This window comes from Sorex fumeus, unplaced genomic scaffold, assembly GCF_029834395.1.
Source record: "Sorex fumeus unplaced genomic scaffold, SorFum_2.1 ptg000003l, whole genome shotgun sequence".
Lineage (NCBI taxonomy): Eukaryota > Metazoa > Chordata > Mammalia > Eulipotyphla > Soricidae > Sorex > Sorex fumeus.
In genome coordinates, this window is record NW_026606060.1 from 53462118 (window position 1) to 53480089 (window position 17972).

At 53.6% G+C, this 17972-nt stretch overlaps 1 protein-coding gene and 1 non-coding gene across 3 annotated transcripts in view; both read left to right on the plus strand.

Annotated features, from left to right (window-relative positions):
• RFX4 (regulatory factor X4) overlaps nucleotides 1–17972 on the plus strand; it is a 152814-nt gene that overhangs the window by 74032 nt on the left and 60810 nt on the right. For both annotated transcript variants that reach the window (XM_056118722.1, XM_056118721.1), the window contains exons 5-8: nucleotides 2475–2536; nucleotides 6741–6954; nucleotides 9524–9601; nucleotides 16863–17026. In XM_056118722.1, the coding sequence (XP_055974697.1) occupies nucleotides 2475–2536; nucleotides 6741–6954; nucleotides 9524–9601; nucleotides 16863–17026 (518 nt within the window). The remainder of the gene's footprint in view (nucleotides 1–2474; nucleotides 2537–6740; nucleotides 6955–9523; nucleotides 9602–16862; nucleotides 17027–17972) is intronic.
• On the plus strand, nucleotides 117–282 carry LOC130029490 (U1 spliceosomal RNA). Its single transcript, XR_008793357.1, has one exon. It is a non-coding gene; the product is annotated as a U1 spliceosomal RNA (small nuclear RNA).

Below are 17972 nucleotides of genomic sequence, written 5' to 3' on the forward strand. Positions count from 1 at the left end.
TTTGGAGGATGAGGAGGGTTGGGGAGGACATAGCAGAGTGAACAACAGCTTACATCCTCAATTTCTAGCTCAGATCCAAGTTAAGCAAGACTATGGCACTTGTAAGAGTACCCCTGATACTTAACTGCCTGGGGAGATACCATGAACATGAAGGTGGTTTTCCCAGGGCGAGGCTTATCTATCCATTGTACTCTGGATGTGTTGACCCCTGCAATTTCCCCAAATGTGGGAAACTCGACTGCAGAATTTGTGGTAGTGGAGGGCTATGTTCATGCTTTCCCCGAAAGAAAAAAACTGTCCCCCTGAAGAGTTCTGGGAGTCCAAACCTTGTGGGTTCAGCATCATTTTGGAGACAGTATTTCAGAGCCGTGGTTTCCAGCTGCTTCTGGGTAATGTGGCAGCTGCATTGACTTTCTGGCAAATGAATTTCTGTCGACCCGCACCAAATTGCAAACCAATTTGAAGGCCACTTTCAGAGGTTCTTTTTGTTTCCAAAAGCGCTGGGTTTTGTTTGTTTGTTTTGTGGGATGGGGTAGGGAGCTCCCTAACAGTGCTTAAGTGGACCCCATGGTGCTGGGGAGCAAAACTGGGGCTCTCCCGTGTAGGTTAGTCCTTTGAGGGTTCTCCCTGCGTACCCCTCAAAGTGGTCTGTCCTGTACCCTCATGAGATCTTGTAGCCAGTGTGGTGGTACCACACTGAACAGAGGAAACAGTGCATCCATTCTGCACCCCGGAAATGCACAGGTCCACCCAATATAGACGTGAACCAGCGTCTCACTCCCCACCCCTGAGCTCGGGCTCCCTCCACGGCATCTGCCTCTGCCTTGGGTGGATGCTGGTTCACCACGGCCCATCATCATCATCATCATCATCCATGTGGGGCAGGGAAGCCGCACACAGACTTCTGAGCCTTCCCGGGCAGAGCAGGAAGGGAAACATCTGCGCAGAATCAGATGCCGGCAAGGCGTGAGCATGTGTGTAGAGGCACAAGCAAACGGATGAGAGGGACGTTCGGTGCGGATGGGCGGATCGCAGGATCCAGGGGCGCACTGGACCCAGGGACACTGCTCCTTCCTGGCAGTGGGAAACCAGCCAAACAGCACCCTTCCATGGTGGACAGCCCGTGGGCTCTCCCTCTCCAGCCACGCAGCCTGGACTAGAGGGAAAGCACGAGGTCGGCCTTCAGAGGAAATCCCCACAGTGGGTTGGAGCTCCTACTTTGTAGGAGAGAGGCTCCAAGTTCAATCCCTGGAACCACATCCACCCCCTCCTGCCCCAACACTGCTGGGGTCATCCTGGTGGTCCCCAGCACCTGTTGGGCTGCATGGCATGACTGGGCCCTAACACTGAACCACCTGAAAGGGTGCTAAGTGCAACCCCCCCCCCCACGTTTCAAATTATTTGCTTAAGAATTGTGGGGTGGAGGCGGGGGGAGATAGTACAGCAGCAGGTAGGGCGGTTCCCTTGCATGTGGCCAACCTGGGTTCAATCCCCAACATCCCATATGGTCCCCTGAGTCTCCCAGGAGTGATCCCTGAGTACAGAGCCAGGAGTACTCCCGGAGCACAGACAGATGTGGCCCCCAAAACAAAACCAAAGAATTGTGTAGGGTAGGGTTTTTTTAATCCAATTTCACAAATGAGGAAACGGAGTCATGGGAAGGTTCAATGAATTGCCTAGAGCAGTCCCCAGTGCTGGTGCAGGCACCCCCTTCTCTTCAGTGCTGGGCCTGAGGCTCTGGGGCTGGGTTTCCACCCTGGCAGAAGGTCTCCTGGCCAGGTCACTTGCCTAGGGTGCATCAGGAGGGCAAGAGCCCCACTCCAGGGCAAGAACGGGCTTTGGGGGGTCAATCTGGATTGAACGGGAGCCTCAGGCTTCCCTGAAGGGAAGACTCAGGAGAGCCAACAAGGTGGATATACATGCCATGTGAGATGCCACGTGAGGGGCCACGTGAGGGACCACGTGAGGAAGATCAGATAGCAGGGCCATGTGGGCTGGTCGGGGTCCTCAGAGCAGACAGTAGCCTTGGCCCAGGGCCCCCCCCACCCAGGCTGGAGGACAAGGCGCCCCTCTTGGGAAGGTCTGGGTTCAGCCTCAGTGTGGGCCAAGGGTGCCCCATGAGGAGGAAGCCCAGAAGTGTCTTGGGAACAGGAAAAAATCCTCACTGAGGGGCTGCGGCTGTAGGCTGAGGCTTTTGTTCCGGGGCTCTAGAAGCTTCTGGAAGGCTTCAAACAAGGGAGAGGCCAGTACTGGCAATCTCCCTACACTGTGAGCTGGGTGAATAGCACACGGAGCTGCCGGGGGTGGGGTGGGGTGGGGGAAGTGACCTCCAGGCTCCAGAGCCCCCCAGAGTCCCCACTCACATGGATGCTGCCCTACCCCCCCCCCAGGATTTGGGTCTACCTCCCTGCCTCGGGTGCTGCGTGTCACCCCACTTTCTCCGACGGGTAACCGATTCTTGTGTTGACTTGCAGATCATAAGGCAGCAGTTTCCTCAGCTAACCACCAGAAGGCTTGGCACCCGTGGACAGTCCAAGTAAGCGCCCAGCTCGCCCGTTCTGTGGTACCCTGCACCCCAGCCTTGCGGGAAAGAAGTGTGACTGGAGGAGCATAGAGAAGCACAGAGGAGCAGCTGTGGACGGCTGGGTGCCCTCTCCGAGAGAGAGAAAGGCTTGGCACCAGCCCAGAGCCCGCCAGTCCTGCACCAGGACCTGAGGCTTTGGGGGGTCCTAGATGTGGGCAGCAGTGAAAGATGCCCCTTGAGGCCTCCAGGAACCATCCGCAGCTCACTTGGGTGTCTTGACTGGAAACTTTCTGCAGGCATCCAGTGGGCCAGAGAGCCCGCCCTGACCCTTGCCGAGTGAGAGATTGGGGGGAAGACTCAGGTCATGGCAGGTTGACTGCCTCCCTGTCATCTGCTGCACTTGGCATATCAAATGCAGATGCAAAGTCTCGGAGTGTGAGAGCAGAAATACAGATGGGGAAGAAGGGGGGGGGGTCCTGAAGTAGAAGGGGGGCCTAAGAAGGTGACCCAAGTGCATGTGAGAAAGGCCTGAATTTGAGCCCCAGCTTTGTGTGGTCTCTAAACACTGCTGGGACCCAGCGGCTCCTAGACTCCAGCAAATCTGCTGGACAGAGCCCCACAACTCTGCCCGTGTGAGCCCGGGCAGAGGTCACTCACTGATGGTGAAGAGAGTTGTTCCTGGGAAACCCAGAGGGGAGGCCTGGTTGGGGCGGTCTGTGGAAGAGATGGGTGGGTGGGTGGGTGGGTGGGTGGGTGGGTATGAGCGAGGGGTGCGGGGTCTCTGCCTCAAGGGCTCAGGCTGCCATCAAAGCTGCATTTTTCTAAACTCAAGTGATTTAGTATGGGGAGGGGGGGAGAAGGATTCAGACATTGTTGGACATTCATAAGCGTCCCTTGCAAAGGGGCTGGTGACCTCAGTCTGAGGTGGATGGGTTCCCTGATGGCAGAATCCTCCAAACCTTTGATACACCAACATAGATATGGCTGTGCTCCAAGGGGGCCTCATTAAGTAGTGGGGTGAAACTCTTCAACAGGGCAATGCCTACTGATTTATCCATTACCATCGCAGCTTCCCAAAAGTCACCGAGACTTGTGTCCAGGGGGGGTTTCCAAAGCACCCCCTCCCAGGTGGCCTGTCATCACCATCCTGAGGGATATGGGTGTGACTTTGCAACCAAGTTAGGTTAAAAAAGAAAGAAAAAAAAAGAATTATCAAACCTGAAAAGAAAAAAGTCTTAGTCAAATTCCCCCCAAATGTAGACTCACTTGTGTGTATATGTATGTCAGAAGCTCTCGAGGCAATTGCCAAGAGAAAAATCTTCGAGTACAGGAGATTTGGGAATAAGTACCTAGGGCTTTCCCAAGGGAGTCACACTTTTGTACTAAGAAGTTCTGGTATTGGTTTGACAATGGCGATTGAGCCTTGGTACAAGGATCCCTGAGAGTACAAAAGCCAGAATCTTCCTCATGTGTCTGTTGGTCAGCCCAGTGCTTAGTGCCCAACGGCCAATTCAATGTGCTGCTTGGACAGATGAATGGATGGCCGGCAGAATGTTGGACAAAGGGTCGGGGGGGGGGGTGATCGTTTATATGTGCGAGATCCTGGGTTTGATTCACCTCGCAGTGGGGGAAATAAAAGAAAGGAAGTTGAGTAAATAAAAATTGATTGGTTTCCTCCTCCAGCTTAGAGGTCTTCAAAGAGTCACAGTCTCTGAAACATTGGTTCCCATTACTAAGAAGAGTAGAAATAGAAAGACAGGGAGTGGAACAGAGAAGGGAAACATTTTCCATCCTACAATAATGCAGCGCAAATCTCCTCCCTTCTATGTACTAGAACCTAAATAGTCTTTGCTATTTGCTTGTTTTGGTTTTGATTTTTGTTAGCCTAGAGATTGGCAGAATGGGGTGGTGTCTTCTTAAAAGTCCGGGTATAGTCAGTTTCACCCTCTCCCCCATCATGGGAAGTTCTCATTTCTCCCTAGCCCCCCATACCCAACTCCCCAGCCTCAGTCACTTGGCCTTACAAGGGGGGAGTGGGAAATTCCTTGCCAGGATCAGTTGGAGGGAGTGTCTCTGGAGAGCGCGTGGATGTGCCCTATAGAACAGGAATGGGCCCAGTCAGTGGCAGTGGATATGCTAGTTAGCGATGAACTCAGCCAAATGCTCCCTGTGGCCAGCAGCGGCCTTAGCTGAAGCTCATTCTCACTTGGACTCAAGGAAATGATCCATCCAGGGGAGCTTTGTCTAGTTAAGGTGGGGGGCAGGGTGGCTCATAACTGCCCTCCCCACCTGCAGGAGGCTTCTGGAACTACCGGAACCCATCCCCTCCCCCTCCCGGGAGAGCCTTTCAGAGGGAGAGGCAGTTATGACAGTTGGGAAGTAGAAGGTCCAGAAGATAGATATCAGCTCAACACAAAAGAAGAACTCTCTGATAACTGATAACTAGACGGACCAAAGATGAACTGGGCCACCTTCGGAGGGTCTGAGTTCTTCGTGCCAGGAGGCATTCAGATAGACACGAGATGCCCGCTGAGCCCGCTGAGCACCAATATCACAGAATGGTATCAGGAGGAGGGAAGTTGGTGGGAGGCTCCGGGCTCCCCTCCCCAGGGTGGCTACTGGCCGCCTCGTCTCCATGAGTGGAGGAAGCGCAGTGAAGATGTGACGGTTTTGATTAGACTTGGATTCCCATTGTCACACGTTGGCAGGAACCTAACTCCAGACTTAACTCAGGGTCTCTGTGGCCTGGAGCCCAGGGGACTGGCGCGTCAAGATGTTTTATAGGCGACTCTCACCAGTGCTGGGGGCTGAGCGTCCTCGGCTGAGTTGGTGAAAACCTTCTAAAGTTTCATCTCGGCCTCTTACTCACAGGGGCCATCCTTGGGGTGGTTCTTAAATTCTCTGGGCTTCAGATTCCTGGTCTGTAAAAAGGGGACAGGAGTTAGCTAAGCCTCAATGGGGTGGAGGGGTATGAAATTAAATCAGGAAGTGTGTGTCAAGTACTTAGCACGCAGGTAAGTAATGAGCAAACCACCCCATTTTTAATGGTAGAGACCGGTTTCTCCTACATGGGGGTTGGAAGTCAGAAGGGTACCCAGCGGGTTCCTGGTGGGCCTGTGATGGCTATTTCTCTCCCGAGGCTTGGGGCCTTGTGCCCTTATGCTGACTCCATCATTTGAGGTGGGACTGGGGGAAACTGTTTCCCTCTGGATCCTGACTCTGCCCTATACCTGCATGTATTTTCCTGCTGGTCTAGTGGAGATGCTTGTAGTCACAGAGCCCGGCTTGGGTAGGTCACCTCCAGGTTCTCAATGTACAGGGTGAGGAGGAACCCCCCTCTCAGTAAGATGGTTTTTTCTCAAAAGGCACTGGAAGGTCTGCCTCTAGGTAAACATCCCTTTGATTGTAATTATCAATCCAAATGGAGCCCCCTTGGGCCCTGTCCTCATTGGAAGTATCTCCATTATGAGCTGGGTTTTTTTTAATTATTTTTTTTTTGCTTTTGGGGTCACACCCGGCGATGCTCAGGCGTTACTCCTGGCTCTGAGCTCAGGAATTACTCCTGGCGGTGCTTGGGGGACCATATGGGATGCTGGGAATCGAACCCGGGTTGGCTGCGTGCAAGGCAAACGCCCTACCTGCTGTGCTATCACTCTAGCCCCTATGAGCTGTTTTTTGAGGTAACCGGAAGCTAACTTTTTATGCCCTAGTCTATGTGAACTGAAGCTCTGAATGTATCTCTTTAATGTTCCTTAAGAGTATCCTTTTTTTTTTTTTCAAAGAAAAACATCAGCCAATTTTTGGTTGGTTTCATTAACAGTTGTAAACACAGTCTTATTTGGGGTCCCCACAGATGGTGGGGGTGGGGGGTGGAGGCTCTCAAGTACTGTGTCTATGGAATCATATTTGGCTACATAAAGTACAGATGGGTTTTTTAATTTTTTTCCCAGCCACCTTTTTGCTTTGCAAAGTATTTGACTTCACATTTTCTGTAGGAGGCAATTTTGGTTATTTTTACCTGCTTGATTGATGCCTGGCAACATGGAACTTTGACTTAATTCTAGATCCCAGAAAAGTGGAGCCTGACAGAAGTCTTAACTCCTGGGACCCTGGGCTGGAGGGGTGGGGTGGGGTGGGCTCAGCATCCTTGGCTTTGGGCAACCCCCCCGCAACCCCACCTGCTAACAGTGCCTGATTATCTATCTCTGTGGCCCAGGTACCATTACTATGGCATTGCGGTGAAGGAAAGCTCCCAGTATTATGATGTGATGTATTCCAAGAAAGGGGCTGCCTGGGTGAGCGAGACGGGCAAGAAGGAAGTGAGCAGACAGACGGTGGCCTACTCGCCCCGCTCCAAGCTCGGGACGCTGCTGCCCGAGTTTCCAAATGTCAAAGACCTCAACCTGCCAGCGAGTCTGCCGGAAGAGAAGGTGATGGAGTCGAAGGGTTACCGGGTCTGAGTTCTCTCCTACCCCTCTCTCCTCTCCCCTTCCCCCCATTCCTTCTCTCACTTCCACTTACCACACACACACACACACACACACACACACACACACACACTCACACACACATACACTCACATACACTCACATACACTCAAACACACATACACTCATACACGCTCACACTCAAACACACACACACTCACATACACTCACACACACACTCACACATATACACACATACACACTCAATACACATACTCAAACACACACACATACTCACACACTCATACACGCACAAACACACACCCTCACATACACACACTCACATACACTCACACACACATACTCACATACACACTCACACACATACTCACATACACACACATATTCACATACACTCACACACACACATACACACTCAATACACATACTCAAACACACACTCACACACATACTCACATACATACACTCACATACACACAAACACACACCCTCACATATACACTAGCACACTCACACTCATACACTCACATACACACATACATACACACACTCACATACACACTCACACACATACACTCACACACACATACACTCACACACACATACACTCACACACACATAACTAATACACACAGACTCACATACACACACTCAAACACACACATACACTCACACTCACACACACACATATACACAGATACACAATACAGATACTCAAACACACACTCGCACACATACTCACATACACACACACCCTCACATATACACTCACACACTCACACTCATACACTCACATACACACACATACTCACATACACACATAACTCACATACACTCACACACATAATCACATACACACACTCAAACACACACACACACACACACACACACACCCTTACTGCAAACACAGCAAGTGTAAAATAAAAATAAATGAACTTAAGTGTGGACTTCAGCGAATGACCACAGCTCATCCTTGCCCAATACCTGTGACCGAAGGGCCGACCTCTTGCAGCGCTTGGCAGGAGAGGTCACGGGCGGTGAGGGCTCGGGAACTCCGTTTATTCCTTCCCTGCAAACCCAGCAGCGCCTCTTTCCCCGTCTAGCTTCCCTCCGGACTCACCTGCCTCCCCTCACGCGGGAGGACGGCCCTCTTCCCCTCTTTGGGACCACTTCTTTGCATTCAGAGGGTGAAGTTGGCGGCCTCGGTGCCAGCCGACGCCAGAAGCTGCACAAAGTGATGGGGATCTGCTAGGGTTGGGGCTCGGTTAGCTGGAGTGAGTTAAGCAGGGACTCGCAGGAAATGCCTGCAAATACAATACCTTTGCTGGGCTCTCATTTCTCTCAGAGCCCAGCCAGAAGTCACCCCAAACACCCAGAGGTGCTGTGCGTTGGAACCTGGGCTGAAGGGGAAGAGGGCAGTGCTCGCTGTAGCTGCCTCTGTCCCCTGGGACAGACTCTCCCTGCAGAGTGCTTGACACTAAGAACCAGACTCCCCCACCTCAAATTTGCTCTTTAAAATAAAAAAATTTGAAAAGCTCCCTAAATGATAGCTGCAAAAAGTCTTGCCCAGCTGGAGCAGGAGAAGAAATTCTCCTGAACAGATTCTAGAGAACATCTCAGGGTGCTTTGGTGTGGCATTGGTGTGGCGGTGTGAATGTAGCAGAATCACTGCTTCTTAGAGATGCACCCAGGGTCGGGCGTGGGGGTGGGTGGAGAGATGGGACAGCAGGCTGGGTGCTTGCCTTGCACGCAGCCACTGGGTTCAATCCCTGGCCCCCCATATGGTGCCCCAAGCCCATTAGGAATGATTCCTGCATGTAGAGCCAAGTAAGCCCTGAGCATGGAGGGGGTGGGGGGGAAGGAAGGGAGGGAGGGAGGGAAGGAAATAAAGGAGGGAGGGAAGGGAACAGAAGGGAAGGAAGGAAGGAAGGAAGGAAGGAAGGAAGGAAGGGAAGGAAGGAAGGAAGGAAAAATGGAAGGGAGGGAGGGAGGGAGGAAAAAAGAAAGGGAGAAAGAAAGGGAGGAAGGGAGGGAGGGAGGGAGGGATGGAGGGAGGGAGGAAAAAAGGAAGAAAGGGAGGAATGAAGGAAGGAAGGAAGAGAGAAAGGAAGGAAGGAATGAAGGAAGGAAGGAAGGAAGGAAGGAAGGAAGGAAGGAAGGACGGAAGAGAGAAAGGAAGGAAGGAAGGAAGGAAGGAAGGAAGGAAGGAAGGAAGGAAGGAAGGAAGGACATGCACACATGCCTGGGTTTCTGCTTTGCAGTCCTGGGGGAGTTGGGGGGGAGAATTTGGCTCTAGTCCCCTTTCCAGCTCCTCCGGGCTAATGAGCCACATGGGAGGAGGGCGAGGTGAAGACCAGGGGCTCTGAAGGGCTGACACCCCCACATTGTGCTGAATAGCTAGAGGAGGGGCAGAAAGGGGACTCCTGGGGCCTCTGGGGTTTGGACTCCCGGACGAAAGCTACAGACCTGAGAGGAGCACCCCAGGGGGGCGGGGGGAGCGGGACTCCGTGTTCTCGGGCACCCTTGTTGTTGACCCCTCCCCACCCCTTAGGTCTCCACCTTCATCATGATGTACAGGACACACTGTCAGCGAATCCTGGACACTGTCATAAGAGCCAACTTCGATGAGGTAGGTCCTCCCGCACGGGGCTGGGGACACTTGGGACTGACATCCAGATCCCTCGCGTCCGGCCGGGAAGCTGCTCCTGCCAGGTACCAGGCCTGCTGGAAGCCCCTTTGTGCCCCACAGTCACCCTTGTTGCTCGGGTCCAAGTGTGAACAGCCCGGGGCTGGCCTTTCCCTGGCCCAGGGGAAGCAAAGCTTTGTTGAGGGCGGCAGCACCGCGGGAACCACGAGATCCGAGCCATGGACGGAAGGGATTGGGCCTAGCTCTGTCCTGGCGGGCCCCTTAGGCTCTGTCACTCCGGGTGCTTCAGGGGCTTCTTCCCTCTCCTCTCAAGGTCTGGCGCACCCAGAGAGCACGACCACCGGGACAGCTTAACAAAGCAGGCAGTGGGTTCTCCTTGACCTAGACTGTTTTCGGTCAGAAAGGAGAAGCATGAAAGCAGCTGAGAGACAGCAGCACCTGGCTGACCATACCATCTCAAAGGCCCTTCTAGAGGGGTAGCATTGAACCACATTGTTCACCCCCTTCCCCATAAACTAAGACTTTTCTAGAGAAAACACTTTGCAGGATGGGGCCGGAAAGATGATACAGTGGGTAGGGCGTTTGCCTTGTACATGACCCACCTGGGTTCGATCCCCGGCATCCCCTATGGTCCCCTGAGCACCGCCAGGAGTAATTCCTGAGTACAGAGCCAGGAGTAACCCCTGAGCATTGCTGGGTGTGGCCCAAAACACACATACACACACACACAGACCTTGCAGGAAAGAACAACTCCCCATCCTCCCCCCAAAAAAGACAACCTGGGGATTGGGTGACATGACATTCAGTTTGGAGGCAAGTAATGCAGACTCTCAAAGGTCTTAGAACACCAGTAGGAACTGGTGGGAAAGATTCCAGAGCTCTCCTGGGTGTTCAAGGGGGGTTGAGCCCTGTCGCAGGTGGTGGGCTACAAATGCTTCACTCCACTGCCCCGCCTGTCCCCGCTGGGTCTCAAAGCACTGGGCGTTCACTGGGCTTTTGCTTTACTGGGTGTTAGGACCCTCTTGGTCCCACAGACAATGCACGGGGCAGTTGGCTTCTGTCAGCCATGCCTTGACTCACCCAGCTCCAGAGGAGAGGATTGTCTTAGTAAAGAAATGCTAGATTGGGGCTGGAGCGATAGCACAGCAGGTAGGGCATTTGCCTGGCATGCAGCCAACTTGGGTTCGATTCCCAGCATCCCATATGGTCCCTCTAGCACCACCAGGAGTGATTCCTGAGTGCAGAGCCAGGAGTAACCCCTGAGCATTGCTGGGTGTGACCCCAAAAAGCAAAAAAAACCAAAAAAACCAAAAAAAACCCCTGCTAATTTGAGGTGGGGGAGGGGCGTGGGGGAGATAGTACAGCAGGTAGGGTGCTGGCCTTGCATGAAGCAGACCTTTTTGAGCCCTAGAACTCCATATGGTCCCCTGAGTCTGCCAAGAGTGACCACTGAGCACAGAGTCAGGAGTAATCCCTGAGAACCGGAGAACAGTTTCTCTCTCCAGAAGAAACACTAGTCTGTATTCTTGTGACTGTTGCATACTAAGATTTTATTTTATTTTTTTGTTTTTGGGGCCACACCCAGCAGTGCCCAGAGTGTGGACCCAGGACCTGATTCCCATAGGAAAGCATCCGTCCCTTTTTCTAGAAGTGACAGCAGAAACAATAGCCTGCCTGTCTAAATCAGGCAGGATGATTGGGAGGTGAGACATGTCTGGCCAGAGCTTTCTGTAGATAGTAAAGGGTCTTACAATGCTGGTTCTTATCAGGTCAGTCAGCTGATGAGTCACACTGACCAGAGTTGATTCTGGCTGACACCTGGACAAGTGCCTTGGTCACCAGACACCTCCAACCCCATATTCTTCCCACCCTCCTGGCAGGAATATTTGGTGACCAGGTTTTTTTCTTTTCTTTTTGAGTCACACCCGGCGATGCACAGCGGTTACTACTGACTCTATGCTCAGGAATTACTCCTGGTGGTGCTTGGGGGACCATATGGGATGCTGGAATTTGAACCCGGGTTAGCCACACGCAAGGCAACCACCCTACCGCTATTATCGCTCCAGCCCCTGGTGACCAGTTTTACGATGATTAATTGTGATGTAGTTCAACTCTAGCCTCCACCAAAGAATTAAGGGGATGAAAGGGGGATAGTTTATATAGTCTGGATTTCTCTGCCAGCTGAGAAAGGACCATGGCAAGTGGATGGTGGGTGCCTAACACACCCTCGCTGTGCTCTGATGAGGTCCTCAAGATCTTAAATTTGTGTTGAGGTGACCACTTTTGCTACTTTGACATATAACATTGCCTTATTTGTTGGTTTGTTGTCTGCTTTCTGGAATCACAGTGGAAGGTTTTGTGGATGGGATCTCACCTGTCCAGGCCAGCCATACTCTTAGGGTCTCAGTAAACAGTAGTTGGGTAAGTCTATGAACAGCAAACAGCTTGGATGGGTGGATGGGGGGATGAATGGATAGGAGGGTGGATGTAACAACTTGAGGCATATCGGACAAGTCCACTAGGCATTATGGCCAAGTTCGCCTGAGGGGCCTTGCTGCAGAACATCTTCCAGGTCAGGTTGCACAAAGATCTGTGACAGCAGAGAATGGGTGAGACCCAGTGCTGCCACTAGTAGCTCGTAACGTCTTTGAGCTCCGTATTTGTTTGATTTTTCTCGAAACAGACAAGAATCATATTTGGCTCACAAAATTGTGAGTACATGGCAAGTGTCTGCTTTTGAACGCAAGGGCGTAGTAAAGGGTCGCTGAGTGGTTTGTGCTGGTTGCCATCTCTTCTGCACTGTGGCAGTTCATTGGAATTCATCAGATGTGCTTCCTTCCTTCTTCCACAAAGGGACCAATCCATTAGCAGTGAGCTGAAACTGAGACAGAAATTAAAAAAACATATTGATATTCTTTTTTTTTCCTTTTTGGCTCACACCCAGCGATGCTCAGGGGTTACTCCTGGCTCTGCACTCAGGAATTACTCCTGGCAGTGCTTGGGGGACCATATGGGATGCTGGGAATCAAACTCGGGTCGGCCACGTGCAAGGCAAACACTCTGCCCGCTGTGCTATTACTCTAGCCCCTATATTGATATTCTTAAGGAAAGGATCACCGAATACGTCAGGGTTGAGACTTAAGGGAACTGAAGCAGATCCTTCTGGCTTATTTTACCCGTTTTCCGTCACTCCACGGATCCTTCCGCCATTCACACTCAGGAGGAGTGACGAGACTCCCTTCTGTCGGACGACAGCTTTTCGTTTGTGCAAAGCCTCCCCTGTGCCAGGCATTCTACATATGTTATTGCACTCTGCAAATAGCTCTGACAGTAGTATTTTGCCTAAAAGCTGATAAAACTCGTATTTTTAGTCCTCGGCACCAGACTGAATTGACATCCCACTTAACATGGTCAAATCAGACCTGCAATTTTCTGCCTCAGCTGTTTCTGCCGAATCTTTGATGCCTGTGCCTCTTGTTTCTAAAGCTGCAGACCTCTCTCTCTCTCTCTCTCTCTCTCTCTCTCTCTCTCTCTCTCGTTCTTCAGACTCCACTAGGAGGTCGCAGTTGGCTCTTCCCCTCCCCCCCCGCCCCGATTCCAACTCTTGCATCTGTCGGTTCACCTTGAGATTTCGTGTCTGCCTGTTAAAACCATCTTCCCCCCTGTTCCTTCTCACTCCAGGACCCAGGATTACTGGGGCGGGAGATGGTCTGGAACACAGAGAGCAGTGAAAGGAGGTCCCCACACAGCAACACACACACACACACACACACACACACACACACACACACACACACACACACCTGTCTCCAGAAATTCCTGGAGATGGAGGAGTCATGCTCTGTGCCACGCGACAGGCTGTAGGCAGGCAGGGAGAGGCCTGCGCACGGCACTGATTTCTCCACAGATTTGTTGAACCTACACAGCCATGGTTCTTTTCCAAAATTTCTGCTAGAAATTGACTGCTCGTTTTTTTTTTAAAAAAAAAAAGTGTCAATGCCTGCAAGGAGAGCTCCGGGAAGCAGATGAACTGGAATCTGCCAGATCCAGGAATCAGCTGGGCAGAGCTGCTCTCTTAAGAGATTGTCTTTTTGTGTTTGTGTGTGTGTGTGAGTGTGTGTGTGTGTGTGTGTTGGGGCCACCCCAGGCGATGCTCAGGGGTCACTCTTGTCTCTGCGCTCATGAATCACTCCTGGTGGTGCTCAGGGGACCACGTAATCCAGGGCTCGAACCTGGGGCAGCCACATGCAAGGCACCATGGCTCTGGCCCCTTCAGAGATGTCCTTAAGTGCTGAAGGACAGCAGGGAATGACCCCCAGGTACCAGCCCGAGGCTGGTGCGCCCACAGGCTCGCGTCCCGGCCAGGGAGCAGAGGAGGGCCTGCAGAGGGCAAGGTCCTTGTCCAGGACCCAGGACCATCTGCGGGCAAAACCAGCATCAGCCACCAGGTGTCCCAGTGACAGAACAAGAGCACTGGCAGGGGAGCAGAGCCACGGTGGGAATCCTGACTGAGAGATGCCCAAAGTCAGGCCCAGCTCTCCCCGGTGCTGAGGGCAAGGCCCTGACTTCCTGGCAAGTCCCAGGGGTGACAGCACATCAGGTCCCCTCTATTTCACATTCACCCCGTCCATCTTTGCCATAAGCGCTTTTAAGGAATTTTTTCCCCAAACCTATGCCCCAACATTCTCACTTCAAAGGTAAAGAAAAGTACCTCTAGGGGTTGGAGCGATAGTACAGTGGGTAGGGCAAATACACGCGGCCGACCTGGGTTCGATTTCCAGCATCCCATATGATCCCCTGAGCACTGCCAGGAGTGATTCCTGAGTGCAGAGCCAGGAGTAACTTCTGTGCATTGTCAGGTGTGACCCAAAAAGCAAACAACAACAACAAAACCCACGTACCTCTAGAGCTAAGAGATAGGCCAACAGGTAAGGCGCTTGCCTTGCATGCAGTGGACCTAGGCCTGGCCCCCAGCACTACGTGTGGTCCCCTGAGCCCCCCCCCCCCCCCCCCGGCAGGAGTGATCCCTGAGCAGAGGTGGTCTCCGACCCAAACATCATCTCTAAGCTGAAAGACCGGCTCCCAGGGTCCAGGATTGAAACCCTGGGCTGTGGCCTTCAGGCAGCTGGAGTTTCTTGGCTTGCGCTGCCGTCTGGGGGCAGAAGGGGCAGGGTCTGTCCTGTTTGGGCAATAAATTCAGCTGTGTCCTGCCGTTCTCACTGGGCACACCTGCCTCCTCTCGCCACATTGCTCCTGCTTTGGGTCATTCACCATCTCCCCCACTTGCTAGGAAGCCCAGGATGGGGCTGGGGGCTGCTTTCCTCCCTAACCCTTGACCCCAGACCTCCCATCAGTACCTGCACCTGGGAGGTCCGGGCAAGCTGCAGAGCAGACTGAGCAGTGGGCTGAGGGGTGGGGGGGCGGGGGCAGGGAAGCCTAGTGAGAGGAGAAGCAGGCAGTGAGGCAAGGAAAGACGGGCTCAGGGATGGGGAGGGCCCGGGTCAGCGCGGGAAAGGCAGAGTGGCCCTGGGGAACAGACTGCGCAGGCTCCAGCTTCTCCCTCTCTGGCCCTGGCTGCCTTGGGCTGGGCATTCCGGGAGGGAGAGGGAACAGGCGCTGACTTCACTCTCGGCAATAGCCAATGACTCTCGCCAATGGCAGGAGCAGTCCTGTAGCTGACCCTTCGGACCAGTCGCTAAATGGTGCCTGGTGTGGGATCAGGATGGTTCATGTGGCTCCTGGTGCACATAGTGGGGCTTCGGGTGTGCTCCTCCAGCAGACGGGGAGAGGGCTGCAGAGTCCCGGAACTAAACTGGGCCAGGAGGGATGCACGGGTTTGGGTCATTGTCCCTTAGCTGCAGGGGAAACCGCCCTCAGGCACTAGCCACAGTCCGGGTATTTCCCGAGTCTGTCTCCACCTCCGTGAACTGCCGCCTCCTGTTGCCCCTCACGCCCTTGTTTCGTGCCCCCTCTTCACCCCTGCCTTCTTTCCCCCCGCCCCAACTTGCACTAGGATGGAGGTGCAGGGTCCTAAGGGGGGCTGTGCAGTTCTGCCCATGCTCAGCACTCACCCAGCTGGGGCCCAGCTGCTGCCCAAAGAACAAGAACCGGCCCGTTTTGGAGCTCCTACTACTGTGTTCCTTTCTGTGCTACTGGTTGGGATTGGGGTGTCCGTGTAGCCCGAGAATGGCTGTGTAAGGCACCTGCAGCTACATCTCAGAATGGCCACTGCCCAGGGCTCTTGGGGGACGTGGAGGCATTTGGTTGGAGACCCTTGCTCAGCGTCCAGCATCAGTGTCCAGTTAACTGAACAAGTTGGCATGAGGGAATTTTCACTCTGGCTCCCTCTCTCGTTCCTTCCATACACCCACAAACCTCCCTTCCTCTTTCTCTTCCTCCCTCCCTCCCTCCCCTCCTTTCTTCCCTCCTTTCTCTCCCTCCTTTCCTCTCTTCCTTCCACCCTCCCTCCCTTCATTTCTTCCCTCCCTCCTTCCCTCCAACCTTCCCTCCTCCTTTCCCACCCTCCCATCCTACCTCCCTCCTTCTCTCCCTCTCCCTCCCTCCCTTCTTCCCTCCCTTCCTCCATTCCTTTCTTCCTTCCTTCCACCCTGACTCCCTCCCTTCATTCCTCTTTCCTTTCCCTTTATCTTCCTTCTTCCTTCATTCCTCCCTCCCTCCCTCCTTCCCTTCTTCCTCCCTCCCTCCCTCCCTCCCTCCCTCCCTCCCTCCCTCCTTCCTTCCTTCCTTCCTTCCTTCCCTCCCTCCCTCTTTCCTTCTGCCTTTTCTCCCTCCCTTCCTCACTCCCCTCCCTCCTTCCCTTTCTCTTGCTTCTTTCTTCCTTCTTCCTTCTTTCTTTTATTCTTTCATCCCTTTCTCTTCTTCCCTCCTTCCCTCCCCCCTCCCTCTCTCCTTCCTTCCTAGACCCCACAGCTCCCCCACACCCCTAGGGCTGCGGGGACTGCAATGAGCCCCTCATCCTGGGCTTTCTAAGGCAGTAACCACCCTCCCCTTCCTCACACTCCCAGCACCTAGTCAGAGTGAGGGGGCCATGGCTTCCCACACCCTTCCCATGGGGCACAGGAGAACCCCAGCTGTCCACCCCTCTGGAGCCCTGTGGAGTGCACCGGGCAGAGACTAGGGGCAGGAGAAAGAAGTCCGCGGGGCCGGGACGGGTGCGGAGAGGCTGGCGCGGTGGGCCGGGCCAGCCTTGTGACTCCTGGCTCTTGTCCCCTGGGCCCTGCAGGTTCAGAGTTTCCTTCTGCACTTTTGGCAAGGCATGCCGCCGCACATGCTCCCCGTGCTGGGCTCGGCGACTGTGGTCAACATCGTTGGCGTGTGTGACTCCATCCTCTACAAGGCCATCTCCGGGGTGCTGATGCCCACCGTGCTGCAGGCCCTGCCCGACAGGTACGCACACCTCTCCCCTGCCTCCTGCCTTTCCCTACCTCCCCCCACCACCACCACCAATGACAGTCTCATGTGTGTGAGGGGCCGTCCCCAGCCCCTCTCTCCCTCGGGATGGTTCTCTGGGTGCAGGGCATCAGGGAACGTCTCCGGCTGGTGCAGCAGCTCTGATGGGCTGGGGATACGGTGGGACTCCTAGTGTCTGTCCATGCTTCCTGGACTTGTTCCTTGGCAGGAAATGCTCAGGTCTGCAGGTAGTGTGGCCCATGGCACCCCTGGTTGACGGGCTGCTTCAGGCTGCCTTTCCCACACCTTCCTGGGGCTACAGTTATAGGCACTAAAGCCTTGTGTGTTTTTGTGTGTGGCGGGGTGTGGGGGGAGGTGACACCCTGGCTTTGCAATACTGTTGATGATAGTTTCTTGCATAAAATAGAATATTTCAGCACCACACCGTCCGCCAAAGCGCTCACTTCCCACTACCATCGTCCCAGAGTCCACCCCCCACCTGCCGGGAGCTTCCTGCTGACCACCAGTCTCCAGCCTCTGTTGCCTTCATGGCACCGGTTATTCCCCTACTGTGTTTCTTTATGCCCTACATATGCGAGAGGTCGTTCTGTGCCCGTCTCTCTTCCTCTCACTTCACTCAGAATCAAACTCTCCAGATATGCCCATGAAACAGCAGATGGTGTGATTTCCTCTTCTCTCATAGCCAAGGAGTGTTCCAGTGTGTGTGTGTGTGTGTGTGTGTGTGTGTGTGTGTGTGTGTGGCAGTTTCTTTACGCAGGCATCTACCTGTCCTTGGGCACTTGGGTTGTTTCCAGACTTGGGCCGGTGTGGCAGCGAATATTGGAGCGCATATGTCTTTCCCGAATCGAGCTTTTGGGCCCTTAGGGTAGATGCCAAGAAGTGCAGTTGCTGGGTCCTATGGAAGGTCCATTCCTAAGTTTTT